General features: G+C 46.5%; 1 protein-coding gene across 1 annotated transcript; it reads right to left on the bottom strand.

The window, feature by feature from the left end:
* Positions 1-332: 332 nt before the first annotated feature.
* LOC130382460 (mucin-2-like) lies at positions 333-27,109 on the bottom strand. Its single transcript, XM_056590225.1, is given in 9 exon segments — positions 333-2,629; positions 2,807-4,775; positions 4,778-7,719; positions 7,956-8,066; positions 8,234-8,369; positions 8,485-8,528; positions 8,721-8,864; positions 17,973-18,289; positions 26,792-27,109. Coding segments are annotated over 8 exon segments (5,637 nt in total). The 5' UTR covers positions 26,809-27,109; the 3' UTR covers positions 333-2,629; positions 2,807-2,849.

A 27,109-nucleotide genomic window follows, 5' to 3' on the forward strand; every position in this document is an offset into this window, starting at 1 on the left:
ATAACATGTGTATCAGCCGCCGCATCTGCCGTGTATTTCTAATTCATGTTGCGATTACAACTTCGATTTAGAAAGATACATAGAACGACCAAAAACGAATCCACTAACGTATCTCCTTCTCTTCAACCTCAATCGCATCTCTTATTCTTATTTTCCTTCTTTTATTATTTTCCTATTCCTTGATAAAAGTAGCCTTAAAGGGAAACTTCACCGGTGGAGATATGAAGGTTACAGGAAGTAAATAATTATATGGATTATAAATGTGCAAAAAAAATTGAAATCGTTTCATCCTAGCCTCAGAAAATACAGAAAGTGTCTCTCTGGCTCGAAAGTAAGAAATCCTCCAACTACCACGCTGCACTGCCTGCCTGTTTCCGTTTGGAGGGGGAAGGACCCATGGTCCTAGCGCGAGTGGAAGCGCCAGCAAACTTTCCAATAGTATCCGTCTGCGTCCGAGTAGGGTCTGTAACTTGTAGTAGGAGGAGGCTTGTCTTGTACTTTTCTAAATTATTTTCTTAAATGCATATGACTCAGGGATGTCAGTTTCACGTAAGCCAGTAAGGCTATGGTTAAGCTAATCAAGAGCATATTTTTAAATAAGCGGCTCGGGTGCATTATTTTTATATAAGGCCTAATATTTGAGGTCTGAGTTGCGGTCATTTATCTACCATACTGCTACATAGCCTACTGATCACTTCCGCGATTTAGAAAAGTACTAGACAGTATTTATTTGGAGTCGGTCAATATGCTTAATATATTGAGTAATATTCATGTTATCTCTCACTTACTTCCTTGAACGAAGCGCAGCTAATTTTTTAAAAAGGGCACAGTATTATTATATTCGAACTTAGCGAAAAGTAATTAAACCACGGCACGGCTTTAACATGAATATTACTCAATATATTAAGCATATTGACAGTCTCACTTACTTCCATGGTTGATCTTTGGTTTCTGATAGTGGTGTGTAAAAAAAGTTTAAAAAAAATCACTTCCATCACACCAGAGTACTTGTGTCACGCCTGGGTTTTTGTTGTCACGCCAGGGTGTTGTTCTCCGGGGCTGCAGCTGGACTCTAGTCCTTCTAGCAGGCAAGCAAAGTTCTCCCAAGATGACGCATCATTCGAAGTCATCTCAGGAGAAAATTAGATCAGGAAAGCTGGGCCAAGAGAAGACTGGGTTAGACTGAGGGAAAAAATTTTTTTTTTTAAATTACAATAGCAATTTTATAATGAGTCGATGACGTAGGCTACCTAAGGTTTAAACATGATAAAGTATAAACCAAGTAGCTTGTGTGATTTGGTGGACAAGAATACTTGTTTGTTAGAAATGTATTTGTATTGCTTTTTATATGGCATAGGCTTTGTATTACAGAACAACAAATTGACCCATTTATTTCCTTTTAATTGGTTTATTTGTCAATCAAGTCACGGCTCTTACTATCAAATATAACAGACAAACCTCTGTTTCTAAGATGGATACTGTTAGCTTTTGGTTTGGGTACCGTCATTTTGAATGCAGTGAATGAAAGCATTGAGAACGAAGAGGTTTGATTTCATTTGGACAGAGTTCTGGATCTGACTCCCATGCCAGAGTTCTGGATCTGACCCCTGCGCTCCCAGCGTAAGAAGGTCCCCTTGCTGGGGTGATGTTCAGGTTATGGTCAGCCATCTATAGGATTTTATCATCAGAAGTGACCTGAAAATCAGCCATTTTAAAGAAAAGGTAGCAAACGGATCAACTTAAAGACCTAAGTCATGGAAGATGATGATTATCGGTGTGCAAGGTGGATTTGTATTAGCAGAAAGCAAAACAACTTAAAATCAACAGAAGTGTATTTCTATGTTTGATTAATTCTGCGCTGGCAACAGGCAGCAGGAAATTGTACAAGGTAGGCTATTAAATTATTTTATAATAATGACACATTTTCCAGGAAGAGAGGAAAAATAACTTATTTCAAACAGTATATTTTGTAACACATACATGTACTTTCAACAATTTTGAAAGTAGGCCAACATTTCAGGAGGAATATTATTTTCATAGTGCATATCAAAAAGGAATGGATATATTAAATAAAGACAATTCTTTAATATCACAGCAGAGCACCCCAGTTTCCCTATTGTAAGATGTAGTAACTAGAAGCATCCATCGATTTTCAATAAGTAGTGGTACATGTACATGTATTGCCTTTTATCGACACTAGAGGGCAGCATATCCCCAGCTATAATTGCCATAACGCGCAAGCATTAGCAATGTATAATTGAGAAGCCCAACTGGCAAAGTAAAATTAAACATTTCAGCATGTCATAAACTATAACATTTTATATGTTTTATTAATATTATACATAAAACAAATAGCTGATAATAAGACCCATAGCACTAACATGAAATTAAAAATATCGCTCTCTTTTTTCAAATTATCCATCAACAAAACTAAATCTTAAAATAACTCCCATCATCTCACGTCTCTTCTCTTGAATTACTTAAATTGTTGCATCTTTACAATGTGATTGTGTGTGTTGGTTGTTCGTCCTTCCAAAATGCAAGTATTTGCTGTATTGTTTTTCTTTTGATTAGAGTTTGCCGTCCTCCATAAACATAGACTGTTGTCCCATTGGTGTTTCTGGGGGACCTTAGGCAAAAGAACAGTGGAAATATTTAGTACTACTGTACAAAAAGAAGACCTAGACATACATCGATTCATTTATACAGTTTCCTCATACAGTAATAAAATATGTGCATCAATCTTTCTTTATCACTTTACCATGCATTACGTATAAAATGTAAACAATAGGAGATGACATCTCACCTCATGTGCTCGCTGGTAGTGCTTCCTGTCCTGCAGTCAGCATTTACTCTGTCCCCACATTGGTCCCCGTGTCTTTGGCCTGGGCTTTAGGTTTCCTAGCCACAGGCGGTGGCACCTTCACACCCTGCTTCTTCTCCTCTAGGTCATCTTCTTTGACGGGCTTTGATACAGCAGCAGGCTCAGCAGCTCTGTTCTTTTGCACTCTCGGCTGGGCCTCGGGCACAGGTGCAGTCCCCACCTTTCGGGTGTTCTTGGAGAAGATAAAGCTGGCCACGCTGGAGGGAGACTTGTGCATGTCTCCCCCGTAAGGGGACTTTGGGCCACGAGGTGAGGTGGGGCTCTTTGCTCGAGCTGCGGTCCTCAGGCGAATAGCCTCCTGCATGTTCATGGAAGGGGCACTGTTGGTCGCGGGAGGAGACTTCTTCGTAGGGGAGGGGGGCAAGGCGGCAGAGATGTGTGTGACCTCGGCAGACGGGGATTTGGGGATGGTTTCCTGTGAGTCGACTACGACGGGAGGAGCTATGGTTGGAAGAGAGCTCATGATCAGTGACCTTCTGATTGGTTTTTGAGGAGCCTCCCCACTGGATGAGTGAGTTTGAATGTGGCTTTCAGGCTTCCGGGTCCTCATGGTAACCACTGGCTGGTCTTGTGTGCCCTGGTCGTTGGTAGCTTCGGGACTGCCATCCGTGGACTTCTGCTTGACTGGTTCTGCAAGGGAGGGTGTGTCCGAAGAAGTGGTTCCCTCTTCTTGAGCCGGTGGAGAGGTTGAATCCACGGTTTTGCCCTCTGTGGTTCCTGGTTCTGTAGCACTGGCAGGAACCTGTGGGGCTGGAGCTGACGACGAGGGAACGTTCAAGGGCTCTGAGGGAGCTTGTTCCGAGGCCACTGCCTCAGGTACATCCTGACTAATGGGCTGCTGGGCCTCAATCACCACTTCTGGCTGTAGCAGGTCCTGGGCTTGGTCGATGTTCACAGGCTGGGGGGGAGTTTGCTGGGAGGCCACTGCCTCAGACTCCAGTACAACCTGACGTATGGGCTGCTGGGTCTCAACGACCAAATCCTGCAGAACCTGTGCTTGGGCCTTGCTAGATTCAGGGCTGTTACTGACATCCACATTAGCCTTCTGTTCTTTGCTTTGGTCCTCTGGTGTCTCTTTAGCCTGCTGGTGAGAAATATCTGTAGGGGTCTGGAGAGGAGGCGGTGAAGTTAAAGGCTGTGCATCGATGACCACTTCGGTCTGAAGCAGTTCCGGTTCAGATTTGCTGATCATCATGGGCTGTGAAGGAGCTGGCTTGAGGACCACCGTCTGTGACTCAAGTGCACCCTGACTCAGGGGCTGCTGGTCCTCAGTGACCACCTCGGGCTGTACCAGGTCCAGGGCTCTGTTAGGTTCAGGGCTTTTATTGACAGACGGCACATTGACTGATGGCTGATCGACAGTGGTGACTACGGACGTTGAGACTTCTGCAACTGCGGCATTCTGCTCTTTGCTTTGGTTCTCCTTGGTCTCTTTGCAGGGCTGCTGTGAGCCATCAGTAGTCGCTTGGGAAGGAGACGATGAAGGTAAAGAGAGGGTAACCTTATGCTCTGGAGCAGGCTCCGTGGGCTTCGGTGGGGCCTCCTGGGGCTTTGGAACCAGGGTTACAATGGGAGTAAGATTAATAGGAGGCGATGGTAAAGAGGGTGTAACCTTATGCTCTAGAGCAGGCTCAGTGGCCTTCGGTGGGGCCTCTTGTGGCTTTGGAACCAGGGTTACAATGTGAGTAAGGTTAATAGTAGGTGATGGTAAAGAGGGTGTAACCTTATGCTCTGGAGCAGGCTCAGTGGCCTTCGGTAGGGCTTCCTGGGGCTTTGGAACCAGGGTTACAATTGGAGTAGATGAAGGTAAAGAGGTGGTAACCTTTGGCTGCGGAGCGGTCTCCGTGGCCATAGGTGGGGCTTCCTGGGGCTTTGGAACCAGGGTTACAATGGAGTAGGATTAATAGGAGGTGATGTTAAAGAGGGGAGAACCTCAGGCTCTGGAGCAGGCTCAGTGGCCTTTGGTGGGGCTTTCTGGGGCTTCGTAATCAGTGTAAGAACCGTAGTAGGATTAATAGGAGGTGAAGGTAAAGAGTGGGTAACCTCGGGTCCAGGAACAGGCTTTGTGGCCACAGGTGGGGCTTCCAGTGGCTCTGTAATAGGGCTCAGAACAGGAGTAGGAGCAGGGAGTACCGAGGCTGCATGAAGGCTTGTATCTATACAAAGGGCTGCCTCTCCAGGGGTGGGTAGAATCTTTTGGAGGGGCGGTGGCGGTTGGGGAACACTCTCTGATGCAGACACAGTAGCCTTAGGCTGTGGAGGAGGCGGAATGCTTTTAGGTGGAGTAAGCCTTAGAGCTGAAGGAAGGAGGGCTGTCGGTGGGGATTCTTGGGGTGGGCCGCCTAGCTGCTCCGTTGAAGTACTATCCGCTTCCACGAGCGTTGGAAGGTACCCTTCTGTGAGCAGTGGGTTCGCAGGCAGATTGACAGGGAGGGTTGGGGCTGAAAAGGGTGGTGGTGGAGGGATACTCTGAGGTGGAGGAGGGTATCCTTGGGGCGTGGGTAGTATTAATTTAATCTTCTGTGGACTTGGTTTGGGAGCAGTGGACCCTGGTTTATTGGTCTTCAGCGGGGGAGTCTTCGGTGTCTTCATCGGGCTCACCAATGATGTATGAACCGATGGGGCATTCAGCGACCCTTGCACAATGGCTACATGGGGAACAGAAGTATCCAGCCGCACCTCAACTTGTGGCACATTTTCCAGTACTACAAGCCCCTCCTCACTCAACAATGGTGGCGGTGGGAGGGGGAAATCAGTCCCGTCTTGTCTGATGAGGAGGGTCTCAGCGGCTGGGTCCATTGGTGGTGGTGGTGGGGGCCAGAGAGATTCCAGGGGTGGGGATACAGCAGGTCGAGTTGTAGGAGTGTGGAATAGTAGGGATTGCGTCTCAACTGAAGTGTTCCCCGGCGTCACCGATGTTGGTTTGTGCGTTGCCGTATTTCTATCCCCTTGTGTTGCCGCAAGTCTCTCGTGAACCTTCTCTGTGACCTCCGCAGACCTTCCATTAACTAACACACTTCCACTTGACAACTCAGCTTTTTCTGTCGCATTGCTCTGGCCTTTCACTTTTTCACAATTCTCAACATACGTCAGTCTTTCCTTGTTTTCTTTCTGACACTGCTCACTTTCTTGCACTTTCTTCAATACCATCGAGGAGAGGACTCCATTGATCAACTCTGCGGAGATAAGGCCGCTCTTCTTCTCGCCCTCTGTGGATGCACTCTTGACAGATATGGAAGGCGACGGCCTCTGCTGTCTCCTGTCCTTGGGGTTCCTCTTAACAGCAGCATAGGAGTCATAGGGGGCAGGGGGTCCCAGCAGTAACTCGAACGTACGCTTGTTGTGGGCCCACACCTCTGGTGGAGGAGGAGGAGGCGCATGGACCTTCGGTGGGGGGGGAATGTTGAACAGCTCTCTCAGGACCCTGACTGAGGGTCTGGCGCTTCCCGTTTCCCCATTGGAGTCTGGCTGTGGATCAGAAGGCTTTGTGGGGTTCTTAGGTGGAGAGGACCCAGGAAATAAGCCCTGGAGCTTGGAAAGAAATCCTCTTTTGGGCTTGGGGGATGTGGCGAGAGGATGTTTAGAAAGGTGTGTAGGTGTGCCAGCCTGGCTTGAGTAGCCACTGGAAGGGGACGCGGTTTTCTTCAACACGTTCTCCTGTTGTGGCTGCAGCTCGGATGTAGTGACTTTAGCAGGTGACTCCCCTTTCTTCGCAGTGCCAACTTTCTCGGGTGCCTGCAGCTGGGATTTAATAGGGCTGAATGACGTAGAGCCATTGGAGTCGTCCAGAGAGCTGGTGTCCGCAGTGTACCCGGGGCTATCTAACACACCGGGGGACACTGGAGGCACTGCGGCCTCCTTTTTCTCACCAGACTTGCTCTTCACACTATTCTTCCCAGAGCACATTGAATTCTGGGGGGATGTTTCCTTTGACGACGTCATTGGCTCCGTTAGGTCACGTGACTTCCGTTTCATCCTATTGTGAAGCGAATAGGATCGACTGGGCGGTGGGGGAGCCCTCTTGGACTTCATGATGGAGAGACTGCGTGCCATCCCTTCCGTCTTCCCGTTGGAGACCCTGCTGGCGGAGGAGTGAAGGCTGACTTTGTCCGCAGGGGGGGAGCCGTGGCGCGCCGCGCGTCTTTCGTCCGCCGAGCTATGCTGCTGGGGAGTGGTGCTGCTTGAGATGGTGGAGGAGTCTGACACCAGCGTCTCCGACGACTCGGACCGGCTCCACCCGGAGCTGTCCGACGTGTAGTTGGCTCTCTGTTGAGAGGCGGAGGACCGACTCGACGCTCTGGAGGAGAACGCTCGGGAGGGGGGCCCTCGACACGACGAAGCCCGCGAGGAGGCTCGCGAGCCGGTCGGGCTGGACACCAGCAGGCTGCTCTTGCTGACTGTTTTCTGACTGTAACGGCTCCGTCCGCGCTGGATTTCCAGCACTTCGACGGAGGGAGGCATCACGGCGTTGGGAATTATTTTGGACATGTAGGCGGCGTGGGGGTTCATGGACATCACAGGGCTGGGGGGGCCGTGCGGGCCGTTGTGGGCGGTGGTCAGCCACGGGACGGCCAGGGAGCGCGGCCTGTGCGCTGACTCGTTGTTCAGGCGGTGAAGCAAGGCCAGGTCGTCCCTGTGGGAGGCATGAGCATTGCTGGTGTGCAGGGTCTGAGACTTGGCCAGGGCCCTGTTGACCTGGGCGTTATGGAGGCCGACGCTGGGCTCAGTCAGCAGTGAGGGCCTGTCGACGGCGTCGCATGCTGCCTCACTGTTCATGTTCTCATCCAGCTCCTCATCCAGCACTGGGTTACTTTTCCACTCCATTCTATCCAGTCCTGTTGGAAAGAGGGAGGCAAAGGGAGGTTATATTCACGGGAATCATATTAGTAATCAATCATGTCCATGATCTCGCTTATCTATTACAGTGTTACGTCATAATCGGTCAATGCACTGTACTTCTGTCAATTTGAGGCAATGTTAGATTAAAAAGCTTTAAAAGCTATGCATCCATGCGATGTGTTTACTTTCATGAGTATGTCGGGTATGAGGAAAACATGGGAAGGTTACACACCGAGTTCCCTCTGGACATGCTTGGGAATTCCCATAACCGTCCTCCTGCTTCGTCTTCTGTGCTTCGCCTTCTCTGGTTTCTTGCCGGAGTTCAAGGGTCTGAAGGAGGATCCTGCACAGAGAAACACAAAATCCCCCTTTAGCGTTGACGCGATAAAATGTCAGTGCCAGTACACTGCGATAAGAGAGTATAGATGCCAACTTGAGGAGGGAATAAGGTTACTAAGATATGAATAAAGTATCAATCAAGCAGCATTTAAACAAGCTTAATTGAGTCACCTTGTCTGGTGATCCCTGAGCGAGAGGACATTGAAGAGACGGTGGACTGTGTAGAAACGATGGAGGATGTGTCGGCCATCGTGCTGTCAGACAGAAACCCCTGGCCATCATCCTCTGGCTGGGTGGTAACAGTTGACTGTGGAAATCCAAACATTTTAGGGTCTTTGCCTTGTTAATGCAAATACTGAGCTCAGATATATAGAAGGGGACATTGAAGAAAAAGAAGAAGTAGTGACAAGAACAAGACTTACAATGCTGCTTAAATCATCACGGAATTCCACACCATTGCTCGTCTCTGTGAACAAAGAAACACATTGAAGCTTTATTCTTGTGATCATTTTATTGAATACATTTACCTTGGACGAAATGACCATTAAACCTTTTAATTTAAATACATGGAAAGGTGTTGTTACCGAGTCATTGCCTCAGTCAGAACGATGTCAGCACACAATGAAAGGGTGTGTTGACTGGGTGGGAGGGGAATTACCTTCCTGCTGGAACAGCTTCAGTCCCTCCTGGGCCTCGTTGTGGAGGTCCTCAATGTACTTGGGCCTGCTGGACTCGATGAAGACGTTCTCCTGGATCAGCGGAGGCGCTGGGGTCCTGTCCTCCTCCCCCTGCCTTGCGACGGCTAGTGAGAGAACAGAAAGGGGTTCGATCAGGCTCTATAGTCTTAGCTCTGCATTGATCCAACGCCTTAGGGGGCTGGCCAATGAAATGGAGTCGTTAAAGGGATACTTCACCGATTCAGAACCCGAGTTCTATAATTTAAAAATCGCTATTGTATTATAAAAAAATAAAAATAAAATCCCTAATTCTAAACAAGACTTCCCTTGGCCCAGCTTTACTGATCTTATTTTCTCCTGAGATGACGTCAAATGACGCGTTTGATGTTATCTCAGTAAAACTTTGCTGGCCTGCTAGAAAGCGATGCCAGTTTCTTCTAGAATAAATGGCTGAATCGGGCGAGGGTGGGGCCACGTGTGTAACCTCTCACCCAGGCTTTACGCCTCATCTGAACAGTTTGGTACTGGATATTTCCAGACCCAGAAAGTGAACTTGAAACGCCAGCCAAGCCTTCCGGGAGAAACAGACGTCTGAGCATAGAGTAAGTGTTTTTTTTGTTTTTTTTACTAAACACACTACATACCACTTGGCTACAACAGTTTTGAATCCCGGGGAACGTGACAATGTAGTTATCCGAAAGTAGCTGATCTTATTGGCAGAGCATAGGCTACGTTATATTAGCTTGAAGTCTGTGTAATGCTGCATAGGCTACTCAAGGCATAATTTATCTTACTTTGCTAATGTTTTTTTTTTTATATCTTAGAGAGTATCGGCTTCCTGTGTTGTCCAGGCCATCAGAGCTAATTACCCAGCACAAGATGGGCAGTACCGTGGCTACCAGGAGACAGTAGAAGCTCAAGATGAGCTGTGACGATTGTAACTCTAGCAAACCTACCCTACACGTTAAATTTTTGTAAATAGTTCATATTTTTTCATGAATAAAACTTCAATTTCATGTTGGTTGTTGTGATATGTTTACTAACCCAAGTGCTGTTTTACTAAAGTAGGCCTACTGTATAAGATAAACACTTATTTCAACTGGTGAAAAAAGGTTGAGTACAAATACTTGATATGCTGAGCTAATGTAATTAGCAAATGTTTTTATGCTGTACATTAATATTCAAGTGATGCGTTTGAAAAAACAAGGGCAGAAATCTAAACTAGTCAACGTATCACGGGGATATGTTTACACAAAGTTTGCTCGCGCTAACACTCGCGCTAGGACCATGGGTCCTTCCCCCTTCAAACGGAAACAGGCAGGCTTGCAGCGAGAGCAATGCACTGTGGTAGTTGGAGGATTTCTTACTTTTGAGCCAGAGGGACACTTTCTGCCTTTTCTCAGGCCAGGAGTAACCCATTTCCATTTTTATTGCACATTTACAATAAATATAATTATTTACATCATTTAACCTACATATTTCCACCAGTGAAGAATCCCTTTAAGGTCTTAAAAACACATTTACTGAGCAACAGCAAGATTTATTAAAGAAGAAGCAAGTCCAAGGTTGAGCATCCCTGTTTAATACCATATTAATTATTATTGTTATTTACATTAGTCTATCTATATTGACAGATAATTCTGTTATTAATATGGCCCGCTGGCTCTTACAAGGGTGTTTGTGAGAGGATTACATCTACATATGATCAAGTATCTAGGGTAGTTTACATCACACGAGTCAATATCAAAGAGGATCTGAGTAGAATGGGAACAATTCTGGATACATCATTTGATTAATGTTCAATAAATATCCCTGTTATTAAAAACCTGACAGCTGTTTGAAGAATTGTTGTTGCAAGTTTGCAAGTATTTATCAGAAATATACGTTATAAACAATGTATAAACAATGTCATATAAAAATGTCAAACAACCATTATAATACCCCTATTAGGGACTACATAAACATTAGTAAGTATAATTTTGTAAAGTACAATTTAATCTTGTAAGTAGTACAAAGTAGTACACACACACACACACACACACACACACACACACACACACACACACACACACACACACACACACACCACACACCACCACACACCACACACACACACACACACACACACACACACACACACACACGCCAACTATCGACCTGCTAATGCACACACTGCTAATGTATGTAATGTTGGGGATAGCAATTCCAGCAACCAATAATCTGAAGTTATCTAAAGGGATAATTCCCTGATAGTTTAGCTGTTAAATATCAGCATGTGTGGTATAGATTCACTAGAACAGAAAAAAAGGTTATTCCTTTCATAAATAAATTCTCACAGGAATTACTAAAATAATTCCTAGCAAATATTTGCAGTATTACCAGGAACCAAGTATATTAATCACCAATAACCTACAATTATAACCTACCCATTCGAATAACAGAAAGACCCGAAGACCCCCATAAACCAAACATTCCTACTCACCATTCCTTTTGAAAATGACTGGGAAGCAGTTAAAATTATCTACATTGTTATTCGTCACAAGCAGCACCATGGTTCGTGTTTTAAATCATAAACTACCTGGGGAAAAATAACTAGTAAAAATATATCTCCAACTGACATAAAGGAAAGTGGAAATACACAAAGAAGCACAGACCGACAGTGGTCCTGTGTGGAGTATGTCACATCCCCTCAACACAAACAAAAGATCAACACGGATAATGTTCCGAATCCTTTCTGTGGCCGTTTGTTTTCGTCCGTTACCACTCCACGTGGAAGTGAGAAGGTTCCGGGCCACCAATAAACAACAAGAGCTCGGACACTAATCCTTCGGAGCTTAATTTCTGTCATCCTATTGGTCCATCACCAACCCCCCACCCCATAGACGTCAGATTGGTCAGTGAGTGTTTATGACCTCTATTGTGCAGGGTTGATGCATGTAAACACTAGTAGGACGAGGAAATGTGTTTGTTTGGGTCTTAATTCAGCGTCTTTGCCAAACTCTAAGCCCCTCCCCATGTCCTCATCCAGGAATGTGCATTGCAACAACATAAAATCAAATGCTGTTTCACTGGCAGAGATGATGGATAAAGCCCTTTCATAAACACTGTTCTACGATCATTTCATCCACAAGGGGGAGTAACGTGATGCAAATAAATGCCATGAGATTAAAAACATGAAAATAAGTTGTGTTGCTGTGTGGTACAGTTTGTGTGAAACCAAAACGTTTCTATTATTTTCAAACAAAGGGATCTCAGGAATCATCCAGTTACATAGGCATGCAGCAAACATAAGGATGTTTATTTCCTCGCAGATTTCTTCCTCTGAGATTATTTATCAAAAACAAAAAACACCAACACATGGTTTTGATCTTGGAAAAACAATAGAACTCCTTTTCTTTTTTCCCCCTTTCGTTGAGAGAGAGAGCTCAGAACGTCGGCCGTACACAAGTTCTGTGCGCTTCCTGGTGTGCTGAGCAGACATGACATGGAATGTATGACATCTGAACAAATGGAAAGCGTTCCCATAATCATGAACTCACTGCATGACTCAGACCAAAAACATACTACAGAGTGCAAATGCAACACACGTGTGGACAACGGCAGCCATAGACGCTGCCTAGCATCGAACGGGCCGCTGCGTCTGTTAGTCATTTTACCGATTGACTAACTCACTCGAGGGCACTTTATCACTTCCACAACGTCAGTACGCTGATGTCATGGTAGGCACCTGAGCGAACAGGAGCACGTTAGCATATTGCTGTGGGCAGCCACATAGCCTGAGATAGCACATAGGGGAAGTGCGCCCCACTGCCTGAACATAGGCCTACTGTTCGGGGGTTGAGGCTACTCGGTTTAATCAAAATTAAAAGTAATTGACGTACAAATAGTAATATTTGCTTCTTAATATTTGGTACATGGTTCGTTATAAAATGAATACTTTCATTTTCCTACACTGTTGAAAAATAAACAAGCACCTTTAAGACATCACTATGCCCATCACTGTTACTTGTGATGGGAATTTTGCCCTTATTTAAGATATCTAGACTCAATTTTGCGAAGGTTTGAATAATCAACTACTGTTGATTATTCCGTTGATTTGTCGTTTACTAAGAGGTGCGTAAAGTGTGACCAATGATCCATTTTTGGCGGGACGTATCATTGAGCACACATCCGTTTGGCAGACTTGAAATCTGGATTATTCTCTCCTCATACAGAGTGAGCGGGCTCCCACTCCCAGCACCGTTCAGTCCCAGGCTAGCCACGTCAACGTCTGTTAGCAAACTGGAACAGGTCGGACAGGCTTCAAAGAGTTCTCTTCTGACACAAATCCTCTCTAGAGGTCAGCCGTGCCGAGGGTTCAGGAAGGTGGAGGTAGTGCACGAGTACTTCATAAGAACAACCCAAGTGCACCAACCAATCACACGCACACATCTTAACTACTAATTAATTACTAATGAGATCGTCTACAACAACACAATCCTAGACAAGAGGTACTTCTAGTGCTGATGACAAAAGACCTCATGCCCCCTCCACCCAACCCCCATCCCCACACAATCACCTTCCCATGCGCACATCATGGGTTCCTGCCCCGACTTGTGTGTCTCGCTCTCTCTCTCTCTCTCGCTCTCTCGCCCTCTCTGGCTCCGAGGGTGCCGTCAGGTGCCAGGTGCTTAAGCCCTTCAAAGCAGCAACAGCTATTAGACGACGCGGGGAGATGACAGCGAGGCGGGGATTGGCAGACAGACCGGACGTGCAGAGAGACAGACAGCCACCTGTATGTCTGTCTGTCTGTCTGTCTGTCTGTCTGTGTGTCAGGGGGAGCGCGTTGTGCATGAGTGCGCTTGTCCGGGGGCTTGTGTGGCCGTTTGGGTTTCTCACACAGCTCCTGGTCATTAATGATTGGAACCACAGTAAGGGAGGAAGGGAGGGAGGAAGGAAGGAAGCAAGGGGGTGGTGTGAGAATGAGGGGTTACCTGATGAAGCCTGGCCAAGCTGCTCTCGCATATAACAATGATACGGTGCCCCAATGCCAGAAACACACACACATGCACGCACACCAGTGAGCAGCCAACCGTTGTGAAGTGTGACCAACCCAATGCTACACACAGTTTGTGAGGAGACGCGCGCGCACACGCACACACACACACACACACCTCAATTAGCATCGAGTCACACTTTAAACCAGGCTAATTACGCTAATGAGGAGAGTTTTAAACCTGCCCATTGGGAGGTTCGGCTGACTCAATGTGAGAGGGAGAGAGAGATGAACACTACTCCAACTCCAGCACCACTCTCTCTGGTAACAAACCATGCCTGCCTCTTGATAGGCTCAGAGAAATCTGCCACATTTAAAACCCAATTGGATAGAAATGTCATACAGTCAGCAGGCTAAGGCTTGCTCACACTGATCGAAATGGTGGTGGGGCAAAGACTACTCCAGTCAAGGAATAAAAGCGGAAAGATGTGAGATCAGAGGGTGTCTGATAAGAGGAACACGCCTTAGTACTGTAATAATAATAACACAAAATACTGTATGTTCTTCTATGAGACACAGTCAGTCAAAACAATGACAAACCACCCTTGCACGACACAGTAAAACATTGTGCGTGTCAAATGGGAAAATCCCATTTCATACAAGTACACACTTATCAAAACCATAGTCCTTGGATAAACACAGGTCACTGAGAACAGGGAAGTCTGTGGAAACTACAGGTCAGCTGGCTATGTTTGAATAGCCAGATCAACTACAGCCCATGATGGTGAGGTAGACCTTCATCTCCCTTCACAAAAAGCTTCTTCCCTGCCATGCGTGCTCTATATCCATTGAGAAAGTTTACAACTTTTAAGGCCCAGGTATCAACAACGAAAACTACTGTAACATATCTCTGTGTGCCGACAATAGACTGATGATTCATAAATAATAACCGCGGCCTGTGGCAGTCTTAGAGAAGCCCAGGCAGTGTTGTAATGTGAAAGAAAGACAGTTGCCGTTTGTATGCCATTTAACCCGCACTATATTCTACATGCCAAGAGTCCCCACCCCACAACAAACAGAACACCATCCTCAAAGCGCTTTCAAGAGACTTTTTCACTCACAAGATTACAAATGCACAAATCAACCAAGTGTTTATCAATCTGGTACAGATTAATGTATTTTATATGATATATTTCAGAAATGAATCCCCCCCTTTCCCCGCTCTATCACGACACTAGTCTGCAAACGGACTGAAACATGACGGGTTCAAGTATTGTTTGTGCTCACAGGCCCTACCATTTGCCTTGCGCTGACGGTTTGTTTGGCATCTTAAGGTAAGACAATATGTATTGAGTAAAAGCTTGTTGTCTTGCACACATAAAAAAATTCAATAATATAACAATGACGGGTATATTATCAATACATATTATACAGTCTGCTGCCTCACACAACTGTCAACCCCCACCAGGATTCTCAGCCCTTTGAGGAGCACAACATAGATGACCATGTTCCATGCCCACGTCAGCCATTAAAGCCAGCGTTCCAGGAGAGTCCTTGTTTCAAGTCGTCCTAAATCTAGCCGCTAGGAACTTCCGCTACGCAGTGACCGAGAGCAATTTACATGATTGCTTCAGCAGGACAAACAAAACTTTATCAATGACCATGCCAAACCTGTTTCCCCTACCGATCATTTGATCATTACTTCAAAAGGCCTGTCCTCTTATCTATCCGAAAAACCCTGCCTACACAAATACACACAACAATGTGAGAACCACTAGATTGTTTGCGGATTCAAAATATCATAAACTTTACATTTGAAAATAATATGAATTGGTTAATTGTCCCAAACAAATTCCATAAACTATCACACACACACACACACACACACACACACACACACACACACACACACACACACACACCACACACACACACACACACACACACACACACACACACACACACACACACACACACACACACACACACATCCCCTCCCTTGCTTCCTCTTGTCTTCATGAAAGGAATGCGGGGAATCCACGAGGTGAGTGAGTGGCGCAAACTAGGTGAAGGCTCAGGTAGAGCCGGCTGTGAGCAGAACACCAGCCAGTCTCCTTGACTTGTGTCACCTCATAGATTACGAGCCCAACAGGGGCTAGGTCTACGCCTTTGTCTAGGCGATATGTGCCAAAACAGTGCTGGGGGCCCAGGGGAGGGTTTCACTCCTCTGTAAAGGGCTGGAGGGGTTTATCTCAGAGACTAGCTACTGGGAACTTTGCTACTGCTCCACTTTTCAGGGGCAGAGAACGGCACATGGGCTTGCTTGACGCATTCCCACTTGTATGAAAAGAACCATTGTCACGCTTCCCTGATATGGAAACACAAACACATTAGTAGATTATGCCTTTTTTTTTTTTTATTCCAGTGTGTTGATAGCAACCGCGCTGCTTTTTGTTGGGTATTTGACCAAGACACTAGATTGTATGCAAAGCTTGTGCGCTTGCACCACACACACACACACACACACACACACCACACACACACACCACACACACACACACCACACACACACACACACACACACACACACACACACACACACACACACACACACACACACACACACACACGGTTTGATCTGTGCCGAGTCACAGCTCTCATTTCTTTGAGGGGAGGTGCAGTTCGTATAGGGTCATAAATAAACAGAAATCCCATGTTCCTCCTTAATAGACGGGCCCTGGCCCTACCAGGCCTGCCAGAGAGCCTCATGGCTGTTAACGCTCATCACATGAACGCCTGTCACTTAAAGGTCTGGAGGGGCAGTTAACATATAAATCACATTAACATAACAGGATGGGAATCTTACGCCAGATTATTCGATCTTAACCCCAAGGCATGTGACATATTTCTTTTGGTTTTGTGCCTTGACAAAAAGGAGCTGGTTTTGATTCCTTTTATGTTTGCATTCAGAGAAACCCTGAATCTTTTGCCGTGCGTGCGTGCGTGCGTGCGTGCGTGCGTGTGTGTGTGTATCTTATATCCTCAAACGACCCTGTACCCTAAAGATAAATTGCGGTGTGCGTCAGACACACTTGATTGCGTTATTTCGCATTACATTAGCGGTGAGAGGCAAACACAGAGGTAAGCAATGGAAATCCCCTGGAGGCAGGAAACATCAGTTGTGCTGGAAGTACCAGGACTCGACCTTCATTTGGAGAAGTGACAGAAAGAGGCAGGGCCTGATTGTCCATGCACAGAGAAATTACCCAGGCCAGCACAGTTACAGGCCTCAAACTATGAGGGCTCCAGTATTTTAGCACCATTCTTCTCTGTAAACTACAAACAAACGTGTGATGTTTGTTTTGGACATGATGATGAAGAGGACCGATTGGGGCATGGTTTGTTTGACCAATAATAAGAATGTGCAGGATAAGCATGGTGTATAATCCTGACACCACAAAGGAAAGCATTTGGCATTTAAAAGTAGTTTATTTTGTTCTTACAATAGCCTTAGTCCAAAGCACACACCATGCCATCTGCAACAAAAACAAGCCAAAGCATTTGCCTGCTAATGTGCAACATTCCAAGGTGTAAATGGGCAAGTGCAAGATCTAACTTGAGCTACAAGGACCAAGATGGCGGGAAGTCTGAAATCGTAGTCTGCACCATTATTCAAGCTCAAGAATTTTAAGCTATTCATGTCGATTTAAACAAATGTATCATATTTCAGGATGTCAAGTATGACATAGAGAATGGCCCCAGATTATATTTTAGCAAATGGCTGCTCAGAGGGGACTTCGGTTCAAACAGCGCTGCAGTCAGCAAACATGCGCATGACGCTGACTATGTTCCCATTGCTTCTGCTTCTTGTGGCAACCCCACAGGATGACTCATAAAACCAAGACTTCTCCTGAATTAATTTCGTGAATTATGACTCACTTCATATTCCATCAATTGTGGGATCCTTAAATATTTTGCTGTGCCCTGAACCACAGTGCAGCAACAACAAACAACAACAACACAAGCCGAAATTAACAAACCTACTCCGACCCTCTCCCATCATATGGGAGAGGGTCGGAGTACGTTTGTTAATTGTTAACATCCCAAAAGCGAGAGGAAGATGTCCTTAATAAGGAGTGAGCAGGGGTTCAGCCACTTTTTCAAGGATGCCTCCAGGAACCTTTGGCCCACTCTGTGCTATAGAGCTGTGTCTCCTGTCACCTGCGGAGTGGGTCGAGGGGGGGGGGTGGACTCTTACCACGGCTGCTGCCCGGAGAGTGGCCCGGCTTGCCGGTCTTCTGGCCCGTCTGAGGACCGGCAGGAGGTCCTTCTAGCGCCAGGTCCAGCCCTGGCCCCAGGCCCGGGCTCTGCCCGTTGGCGTCGGCGTCCTTCCGCTTCTTGCCTTTGAACCAGTCGATGGCGCGGCCCAGGGACTTACTGCGCTTCTTGCGCCGCCCTCCTTTAGACATCCTCTCCTGGGCAAAGACCTCGGCCACGTCCTGGGGGATCAGGTCCCCGAACCCCAGGGAGTCCCGGTTCGACATGCTGGCAGACACTGGAGCTACGTTCTGAAACCTGGGGAGGAACACAAGGCTGTTTAGGTGAGGGACTGTAGGGAGGCTCAACTGTAATGTACGGTCTGAACTGTAAACAGAGAACATTGTGACATCAAACTTAAATAAAGAGTATTTATTGAGTGTTCCCAACTGTTATGTAAAGAGGGGGGGAGCACGCGCGCTCTGTGTGTGTGTGTGGTGTTGTGGTTGTGTGTGTGTGTGTGTGTGTGTGGGTGTGTGGGTGTGTGTGTGTGTGTGTGTGTGTGTGTGTGTGTGTGTGTGGGTGTTGTGTGTGGTGTGTGTGTGTTTTACAGAGCATATGTGCGTGTGGTCGTGTTTCTTCCTGCATGCACGGATAATAAGCTCAGCTCACCCACCTCCCCCAACACCACCAGCACCACCACCTCTTCCCTGCCCGGCCCACCCGCCGCCTCCACCACCACCTCTTCCCTGCCCGGCCCTCCCGCCTCCTCCACCACCACCACCTCTCCCCAGCCAGGCTGCTCTGCTCTGTAAAGAACTGGCACCGCTCCCTTCATTCCACAACATGGAGTCATAATTCAAAGCCCCACCCGTAGTCTCACACTCACACACAGACCTAGGCACAGGCACAAACACACAGGGCTAAGAGGCATATCGGCGCATTAGGAGCTGCCTAAGGAGAACGCAAAACTCGACTCTGAGCCATGTTTACCTGACTTTCAAACCCACTGGTGCCTCGTAAAAAGTGCATTAATGCTATGTTACATACAATTAGACATATCAGTGTACTTCATACATTTAAGTACGTTGATATGCGTTATATATTATACAAATAACTTTGACATACATACTCAAGAGTACATAAAGCAGACTCATACAAAAGTTGATTTATCCTTATCCTCTTTTCGGCACTTTGTTATTATGCTTTTCGTTGGGGTTTTGTTTTTAGGTTAGAGGAAGTTCGGAGCAGGGCACTTCCTGCTCCGCCTCCTCCACCTGGGCTAATACCTCCGCCCTGGGGCCGTGGTTCCGAAGCATAGCCGCGGGGGCTCTGAGGCGTCCCCCCAGCGCCTGGGCCTTTTCCAACTCGCAGACATCATTACACATCCGTCACGTCTCAATAAAATACTGCGTGCCGATGGAGGTTTGTAAATATGCGGATGAGAAGGGGAGCGCGGGGTAGACAGACATCAATTGCGGAGGAAGGAGGAGTGGGAGGACTCCTCCCCCAACGCCTTGATAAGGAGTGTGATGTTTGCTTAAGGATGAAGGGATAGGAGAATTCCCATGGGGGTTTCACTCTTTTCGGACAGTACGATAGACGCTTCCCGACTCTTGACAGTAGAATAAGACAGTTTTATAGTGCTGCCCAGGCACGTTGCCAATTGATTAATGGTTGCCATCACACAGACCCTACAAACAGTTTCCTTGGCGGCTGGGCCGATCACATGCGACCACACAAACCCAACACGGGACCGACTCAGAAAACCCCAAATGAGTCGTCTTTCCCGGTTTCCCCGGCATCAAAGCGCTACACTATTCCAGGCGGGGTAGGAGTATGGGGTTGTGGATCCATCGGTTCTTTACAGGCAGATGTGTTGCAACTGGAGGCAGGCGCCCCCTTACCAACCATCATAAATTAACTTTCTTCTACATTCAAGTCTTCGATAATGTCAGCGTTTCACCGCTGGAATTCGCTCCTCTTTGAGGGCCTATGTTCACGAAGCCTTCCTGAAGGTTGGGGTCAGAGGGTGCTTAGCATCACCGCTCACACACTGACGCAACCGAGAAACAAATGACTTCAGCGTCTGAAGCGAGGGCGGATATACTAGTATCCTATGAGGGAAGACATCGATGCTGACAAAACAGGGATGACACTTACAAACTACCAAACCTAGCTGTGTGTGAGATAATAAAAATAATTGATTGCATATTTGTAGCGCTTTTCAAGGTTCCCAAAGTGCTTTACCTTTGTGTGTATGTGTGTGTGTGTAGGGATTTGACACCTCATCTACTACCAGTGTGTTGAGATGAGAGTTCCTCCTAAGCACATGTCATTGGGTGAGGTCACACGGACGGGGCAGGTGTAGCTAACCGCGGCTAAGCTAAAGAGTGAAAGGCCAGTCTTTAGGACTGGGGCAGCAATCCGCCCGGTAGGAAAAGTGAGGCAGGCCCCCTCATCTCCCAGCACCCTGATCTGTGTTCCTCCTGCAAATTACAGTCATTCAGGGAATGACTCAGCCGCATGCTTTTGCGACGGCCAAGGGCCGACAATACACAGACGCCCGTGTCTCCAGTGGAGGAATTCATGGCTTGTTTCATTTAGGTGGGAGCCAGTAAACTCCTGACAACCCCCTCCGTCTCCCAACCCCCACCCACGACTAAACTCCCCTCAAACCTTCTTGTGATCGGCCAAAGATGACTGCAGCCTCAGGCACCCGTGGGAGACAGAGGACCACCCACTTGGCTGTTGTCGTGTCCAGTCAACGTGATGTGACTCAGATCGTTGCCATGGTAGCCGAGAGACAACCTGTAATTTTGGGATTCTGAGATTGTTGACACAATTTCAACATCTGACGTAAACAAGACAGGGTAGCCCTTGGAAATGGCACGGCCGGTAGAAGGGAGCATTACACAGTTCACTCCATACTCAAAAGGGTTGGTTTGTCCAAAGTAAGCTTTTCTTTTTCCAATGAGATTAACTGAAGGCACTTCGGCCATTTTGGATATTATGAACGTAAACTATTAATGCCCCTGAGAAATGGTATCGGATGCTTTTCACAAGTACCTTTCTCAGGAGGTAAATTACAGAGTTGCCATGTTTGCACACTACAGTAATTACTTTACTCCCTCACCACTCCTCAGAAATGTTGATTGTTGAGACTCAAACAATTCGCACACACACTTTGCAGAAACGCATCTCGCAGTCTGTCTCCCGTCGGTCTCTCTAGGTAAGAACACACAGCGCTAGCAGGCACAACGCTGCCATGTATCCACACACACACACACACACACACACACACACACACACACACACACACACACACACACACACACACACACACACACACACACACACACACACACACACACACACACACACACACACACTTCCCAGCCCAGCCAAGCCCTGATCCTGCTAGAGCAGGCCTGTGTTCCAACAGGCTGTTTACTTACGCCTTACAAAAGAGGTGAGACTTTGACATTGGATGGGCGGCACCGGTCTCTACGGCAAACCTCAAGTCGCCTAGCATCAACATATGCACTGCACACTAGCACCAGCTGAGGCAACTAGCTGGGACTAAATGTATCCCACTCTCTAGATGACGGGCAGGCTCTCTTTGGGTGTGTGGAGGCCGGGGCAGCTGGGCCCCACGGGGGCGAGGTTAGGAGCATATATTTTGTGAGGGAATCTCGTCTAAACGCAGAGAGGCCTGCAGAGGTGCTGACAGGCTGGAGCAGGGACACCTGCCTGGCCTGCAGCGCGATGCGGGAGCTTACTGTATGAGTACAGTTAGGCCAAGGTTCAGATCCCGACTGAGACATACCGGAGAATCCCAGGTTATGCAACTTAGCTGTCTTTTTCTTTACTTACAAGCTTCTGCCCATAAAAGTAACAGGTTGAAGTGAATGGGATTTCTCACGACCTAACTTTAGCTGGCTCGAAGGAACTGAGGAACATGTTTGTGTTAAATCTGCTCGATAGTGGCCTTAGAGGATAAGATCTTATGACATAATCTCCCACAAATTACATAATTTTGAAAAAAGTACAAAAGCTTTTTGACCACGGTCGTAGAAAGTTAACTAATGCCCAGCTTGCCAAACACCTACCACAGTAACCTCTACGCAAGTACAACTCAACACTCGTTCCCAACCAGCAACAGAGGAAACTCACACAATACACTTTTCCACACAAAGGTGCAATCACTTCCTTATCTACTTGGACAACTGAACAATGTGTATTTGCAGGTTGGTGGAGGGTTCACGGCCCAGGGCCATGAGTCACAGCACGCAGCCGACAGAGAGAACTCCAGTATTTATTCTAGTTTAGCCATGACTTCTCCCACCAGCCTGTAAAGATTATAGGGGCCAGGCCCAGCCGTGAGTAAGGAAGTAACGCTATGTATCGGTATGTGTACTACTGTGTACTAATTGTGAATCTCTGTCAAGGTTGAACAGCTTAAGAAATACAGACAGTTATATTCCAACACAGAAGACCCTTGCAATATTAAAGGATAGCCTCACAGTGAATACAGATAAAGGTAAATCAGGAGCCGGTGAGGTTAGGCAGCTTTTTCAAAGATGGCGACAGGCAGGAAGTGAAGAACAGAGCACCTTTCCACTAGGAGTCAGACACCCTTTATACACCCTATATGGCTCCAAGTCTTCTACAGTTGGTTACAAATGCAGTCACCATAGGCTTTTAAGTAGAAACAGACGTCGATCTTGCTAACAGCCCACCTAACCCACTTCTGCGTCTCTATATTGGCTACCTGTATATTTCAGAACGCACTACAGGATCCTGTTGATGGTTTATACGTGCCATGGCATGCCTCGCCCACAGTTCCATGACTGATATCCTCCTTGTTCGTTCCACTACTCGACCATTCTGATCCTCAAATTCCTGCTCCTTCTGCATCCCTCGCTCTCATCGCAGAACCAAATAGTCATCGCCATTGCTGTTTTGGCCCGAGCCCTCAAGAACCATGTTCCCCTATCTGTGAGATTTGCTGACTCTTTGGACTGATTCAAACCCATCTTGAAGAGATCTCCATCCACGTCGTATCCTTTGGTTACGTTTTTGTTTTTGGTTAAAGTTTGGTCTGTTTATCATTGAGCTATATTTTAGAGCTGTCATTTATAATGTGTGCGTGTGTGTGCATAGCACTTTGTAACTGTGCATTTCAAAAAGTACTGTATAGATAAAGCTTTACTTAACTTACTCATAACCCTACGTTATTACTTACCATCAAGCCCTTGCGGTAGTTGTGGAATCTAAAGGTGATCCGTTTGCTGTGCCTTGGTAAAGGGTCAGTCAGTATTGGTTATAAAGCTGGTTTGCAGCAAAGCACCTGTAGGCATCGGTATAGGGCGTTGCCGCTGTTCTCTTGGCATTGGCAAACAAAGGAGAGGACTGCTACTCAAGAGCGTACTTGGGAAACCATGTCTGGGCTAGACATTACTGTGAGATCTGTGGTGGCCCTTTTTACCTCCAGGTGAGATCAGCAAGAGAAGGAACTGGAAAGATTTTGCTCAGCATTTGTTGAGGAGGCTTGCCCAAGTCTCTCACCTCAAGGCACCTGACGTTGTATCTTGAAGTTTCAAGATTACTTATAATCTGAATATATATTTCCGTCCTTTCTTCAAACAAGATTTTGAAGAAATGTTACAAGTCATTACCAATAACAGTTCACCGACTGCAACCAAAAGGCCACTTCACGTGCCACTGCCATCATGAATGGCACATGAAGTTGTAGCAAAGCATTTCGGTTGAAAGATAATCTTTTGCTGTCATTATTGAGCCCTTGCTTGTTATAGAAAGGATATGGTTTCAAGAAAGGTCTGAGTAGATAATGACACTTTAGAACGTATTAAACGCCACATAAACCCCACAATACAATACAAAACAACCATGTCATAAATAAAAGCTAAACATTATGTAATTCCGCTGTTTATTTATGTGTACAGAGGAAAAACGAATGGATGTGTTTGTGTGTGTGTCCATCCATGCATGTCTGTGTTCAAGTGAGTCTGTGTGTGAAATTGTGTGTGTGTGTGTGTCCATGTGTTTGTGTGTGTGTCCATATTTGTTTGCGTTTGTTAGGTTTGCCGTGTAGCTGTGGACAGCTCACTGCTAGTTAGCATGTCGCTGGGCCACGGTGGCCATGCAGCAGCTTGTCTAATGGGAGAAGAGCCTGCATTCCTGAGAGATTGATAATTACTGAGGAGCTCTTCTCTCCAAATCTCCTTCTATCCCCTTTCTCCTGCTCTTGTTCTCCCTCCCTTAGACTTCCCTATGCCCCCCCCCCCCCCCGTCACAGATTAATGAGCCTTTACATTTTTTTAAATAAACCTAATTGACAGCCATTACCACGCTTCATTTTACTATGAAGTATTACATACTGCTCAGGTCTATTTCCAATTGTGTTTTAGTATTTGGGCTCTAGCTTTATTTTACCAATAATAGGTTATCCTCTTGCCCTCCTCCAGGATTAACTTCAACTGTGCTTCTAAAAAAAAAGGTACAATTATCTTGTTTTCGAAGCACCCAGTAGGATTCTGAACTCTTTTCCCTTCAGGGAGAGTTTACGAGCACGGCTACGGCCGGGCTGGTGAAAGAGATTCCTGCCTCGTTTGCGGGGCTTCCCAGAGGTTGCTAGGGGTCTCTGCTTGAGTTTTCCCGTTTCTATGGCACTTAAGACTCGGCTCGCACCAAAGCCGTCTGTCAGAGCACACTGGGAAACCGTTAAGGCAAACACAGCTGGACAGTGGCTTTCTTCATGTTTTAAATACACCCTGGCATCTCAGAGCCTTGTGTTCAATCCCAATAGTCAAAACAAAACCTTGGCGCCCGGGGAAACGATGCGTCGAACCTGCATTCCCTGTCAGCATGAGTTCAAACCCCGAGAGCAGAGCAGGCAGGTGAAGCCAAGGGGTGGTAGACGGTTCTCAGTGGCGTGTTTGCCTTTCTGATAAGGTTGCGAAGACAAGACCAACAACGACAAAAACTATTTGTTAAAGATTAACAAGAGGGCCGAATAGTCCTCTTGGTACGTAGATGTTTGAATAGTACACACACACCTCCTTTATTCAATAATGTCTAATTTCTTACATCTATGATCAATATTTCCCCCTATATCAGCTCACTGATGAGTAACCAATCACCCCCCTGATTGAAAGCCCATTGTTTTCCAATCAATGGACAGCCATTGATTGACTGGCCATTGACTAACTGGCACACATTGATCACCAACTTCGATACCGTCCACAAAGTCTTATTAATCTGCTTTCAACACACAGTCCAACACACTTGCCCCCAACTAACAACGAAGGTCTCTTTAATGCATTACGTTACAACCATTTATTTGACCACAGTGAACAACGAACAGCTTTCCTTTAGGCCCTCTTTAGCATAACAGGTGCCCCTCGGGACTGAGTCAATAAACAGCTGCACCAACTGATGGGTGAGCCAATGTTACGTATAAAGACATCACACGAATAATAAAAGGAATAATTACAGCCCACCTGCGTTACTAAGCAGAACAACACAGAACGTCATGTCTGTGTTAACGTTTTCCACAAACCCTTATCATGATTCATCTCTCTCTCTCTCTCTCTCTCTCTCTCTCTCTCTCTCTCTCTCTCTACCTCTCTCTCTCTCTCTCTCTACCTCTCTCTCTCTCTCTACCTCTCTCTCTCCCTCTCTCTACCTCACTCTCTACCTCCCTCTCTACCCATGACTGGCATCCTTCTCTCCTTCTTCCTGTTCCTGTGCGGAAAAGTCTCCATCTGTGTTGTGCGGTGTTTAGAGAACACACCTATAATCTCCATGGGTACAAGCCCTGGCATGGTGGAGTTTAGCAGAAGCAGAGGAGGAGCAAGGAAGAACAGAATGCGACACACCCTTCCTAAACAAACGCCAGCTTTCTTTTTCTTTCTACCTGAACTACCGGAGGGTGAGAGAAGCCAACCCTGTGATAGGGAGTAAACAATGGCTGTGCAGACCAACATCCAAGTCCAAGTCCTGGCTTGGACTTGGATTTCTACGACCGTCAAACCCTCTGACCCATCAGTTGAGCTCGGGGCTGAAGTGATTTCAGTGTGGATCGATGATATGTCTGCAATGTTTTTCCAAGTAGGGATTGAGCCCTGGTGCTGGTCCAGAGTCCACTGAAAGATGGCAGAATAAACATACATCTCCCCCCGAAAACAGAGTTCTGCAACTAGAAGGTTATCTTCTGTATGGTGAATCAACAATCCATTAGCCAGAAGCTCTGTTTAAAGTATGGTCAATGAACTGCAGAGTGTCTGTCTGTGTCATAGATGGCACCAAGTGTCAGAAAGACTGTTAAGGAGTCCCACTTGCTAGGTCAATGGTGCAACAAAACACAAAAGCCTTCATTGTGAAAGGCTCCTAAATTGAGAAAGCAATACGTTGGTTTTGAATTACTTTTGCTTATGATCCCTCAAGGCCACGCAAAGCAAGTCTCCCACACCTATTTTTTCCCAAGTGCATGCCACTGCACAAACTGGATCTCTTGAATTAGCATTACGACATTTAATTGTGGGAACGATATCTTGGGATCCTAATTAATCCCAGCTCTAGGGGTTCCTAGAGCCATAGAAATGGTTTCGGTCGCTTTAAACGCTTAACACAACTTAAACAAAACCATTCGAATTAATTTACCCACCTCCAATTGATTCAATAGATGTTTGGGTTGAGCTTCAGTTTTTAAACAGGGGAAGATCGTCCACAAACACAACAAAACACTCCAAAATGTCGGATACCAATAACATCTTAACCAACCCGTCCTCATACCTTGACTTTTTTCGCATGCGGCTCTTTATCCTCAGCCGCTGTCCATCAGAAACAAATCAGCGCATCTGTTTTTCCAAACTTCATGTTCACTGTCCAGAGTTAAACTTCAGGTGAACCATTTCCGCGAGGAACACTTCAGGAAGCACCAGAAGTGGTTCTGTTCAACGCGCCTCGGTAACTTATCCGTTTGGGCGCAGACCGAGTTCCTCTCTCTCCGCGCGTATGTTGCGGAGGCTCTGACGATTCACTGGAAATGATCTTTAGGCGAGCTGTCCGTGTCATACCTGTACCTCCGCGCGCCCAGGTGATGAGAGAAGC

The sequence above is a fragment of the Gadus chalcogrammus genome, chromosome 5, assembly GCF_026213295.1.
Source record: "Gadus chalcogrammus isolate NIFS_2021 chromosome 5, NIFS_Gcha_1.0, whole genome shotgun sequence".
NCBI classification, from domain to species: Eukaryota; Metazoa; Chordata; class Actinopteri; order Gadiformes; family Gadidae; genus Gadus; species Gadus chalcogrammus.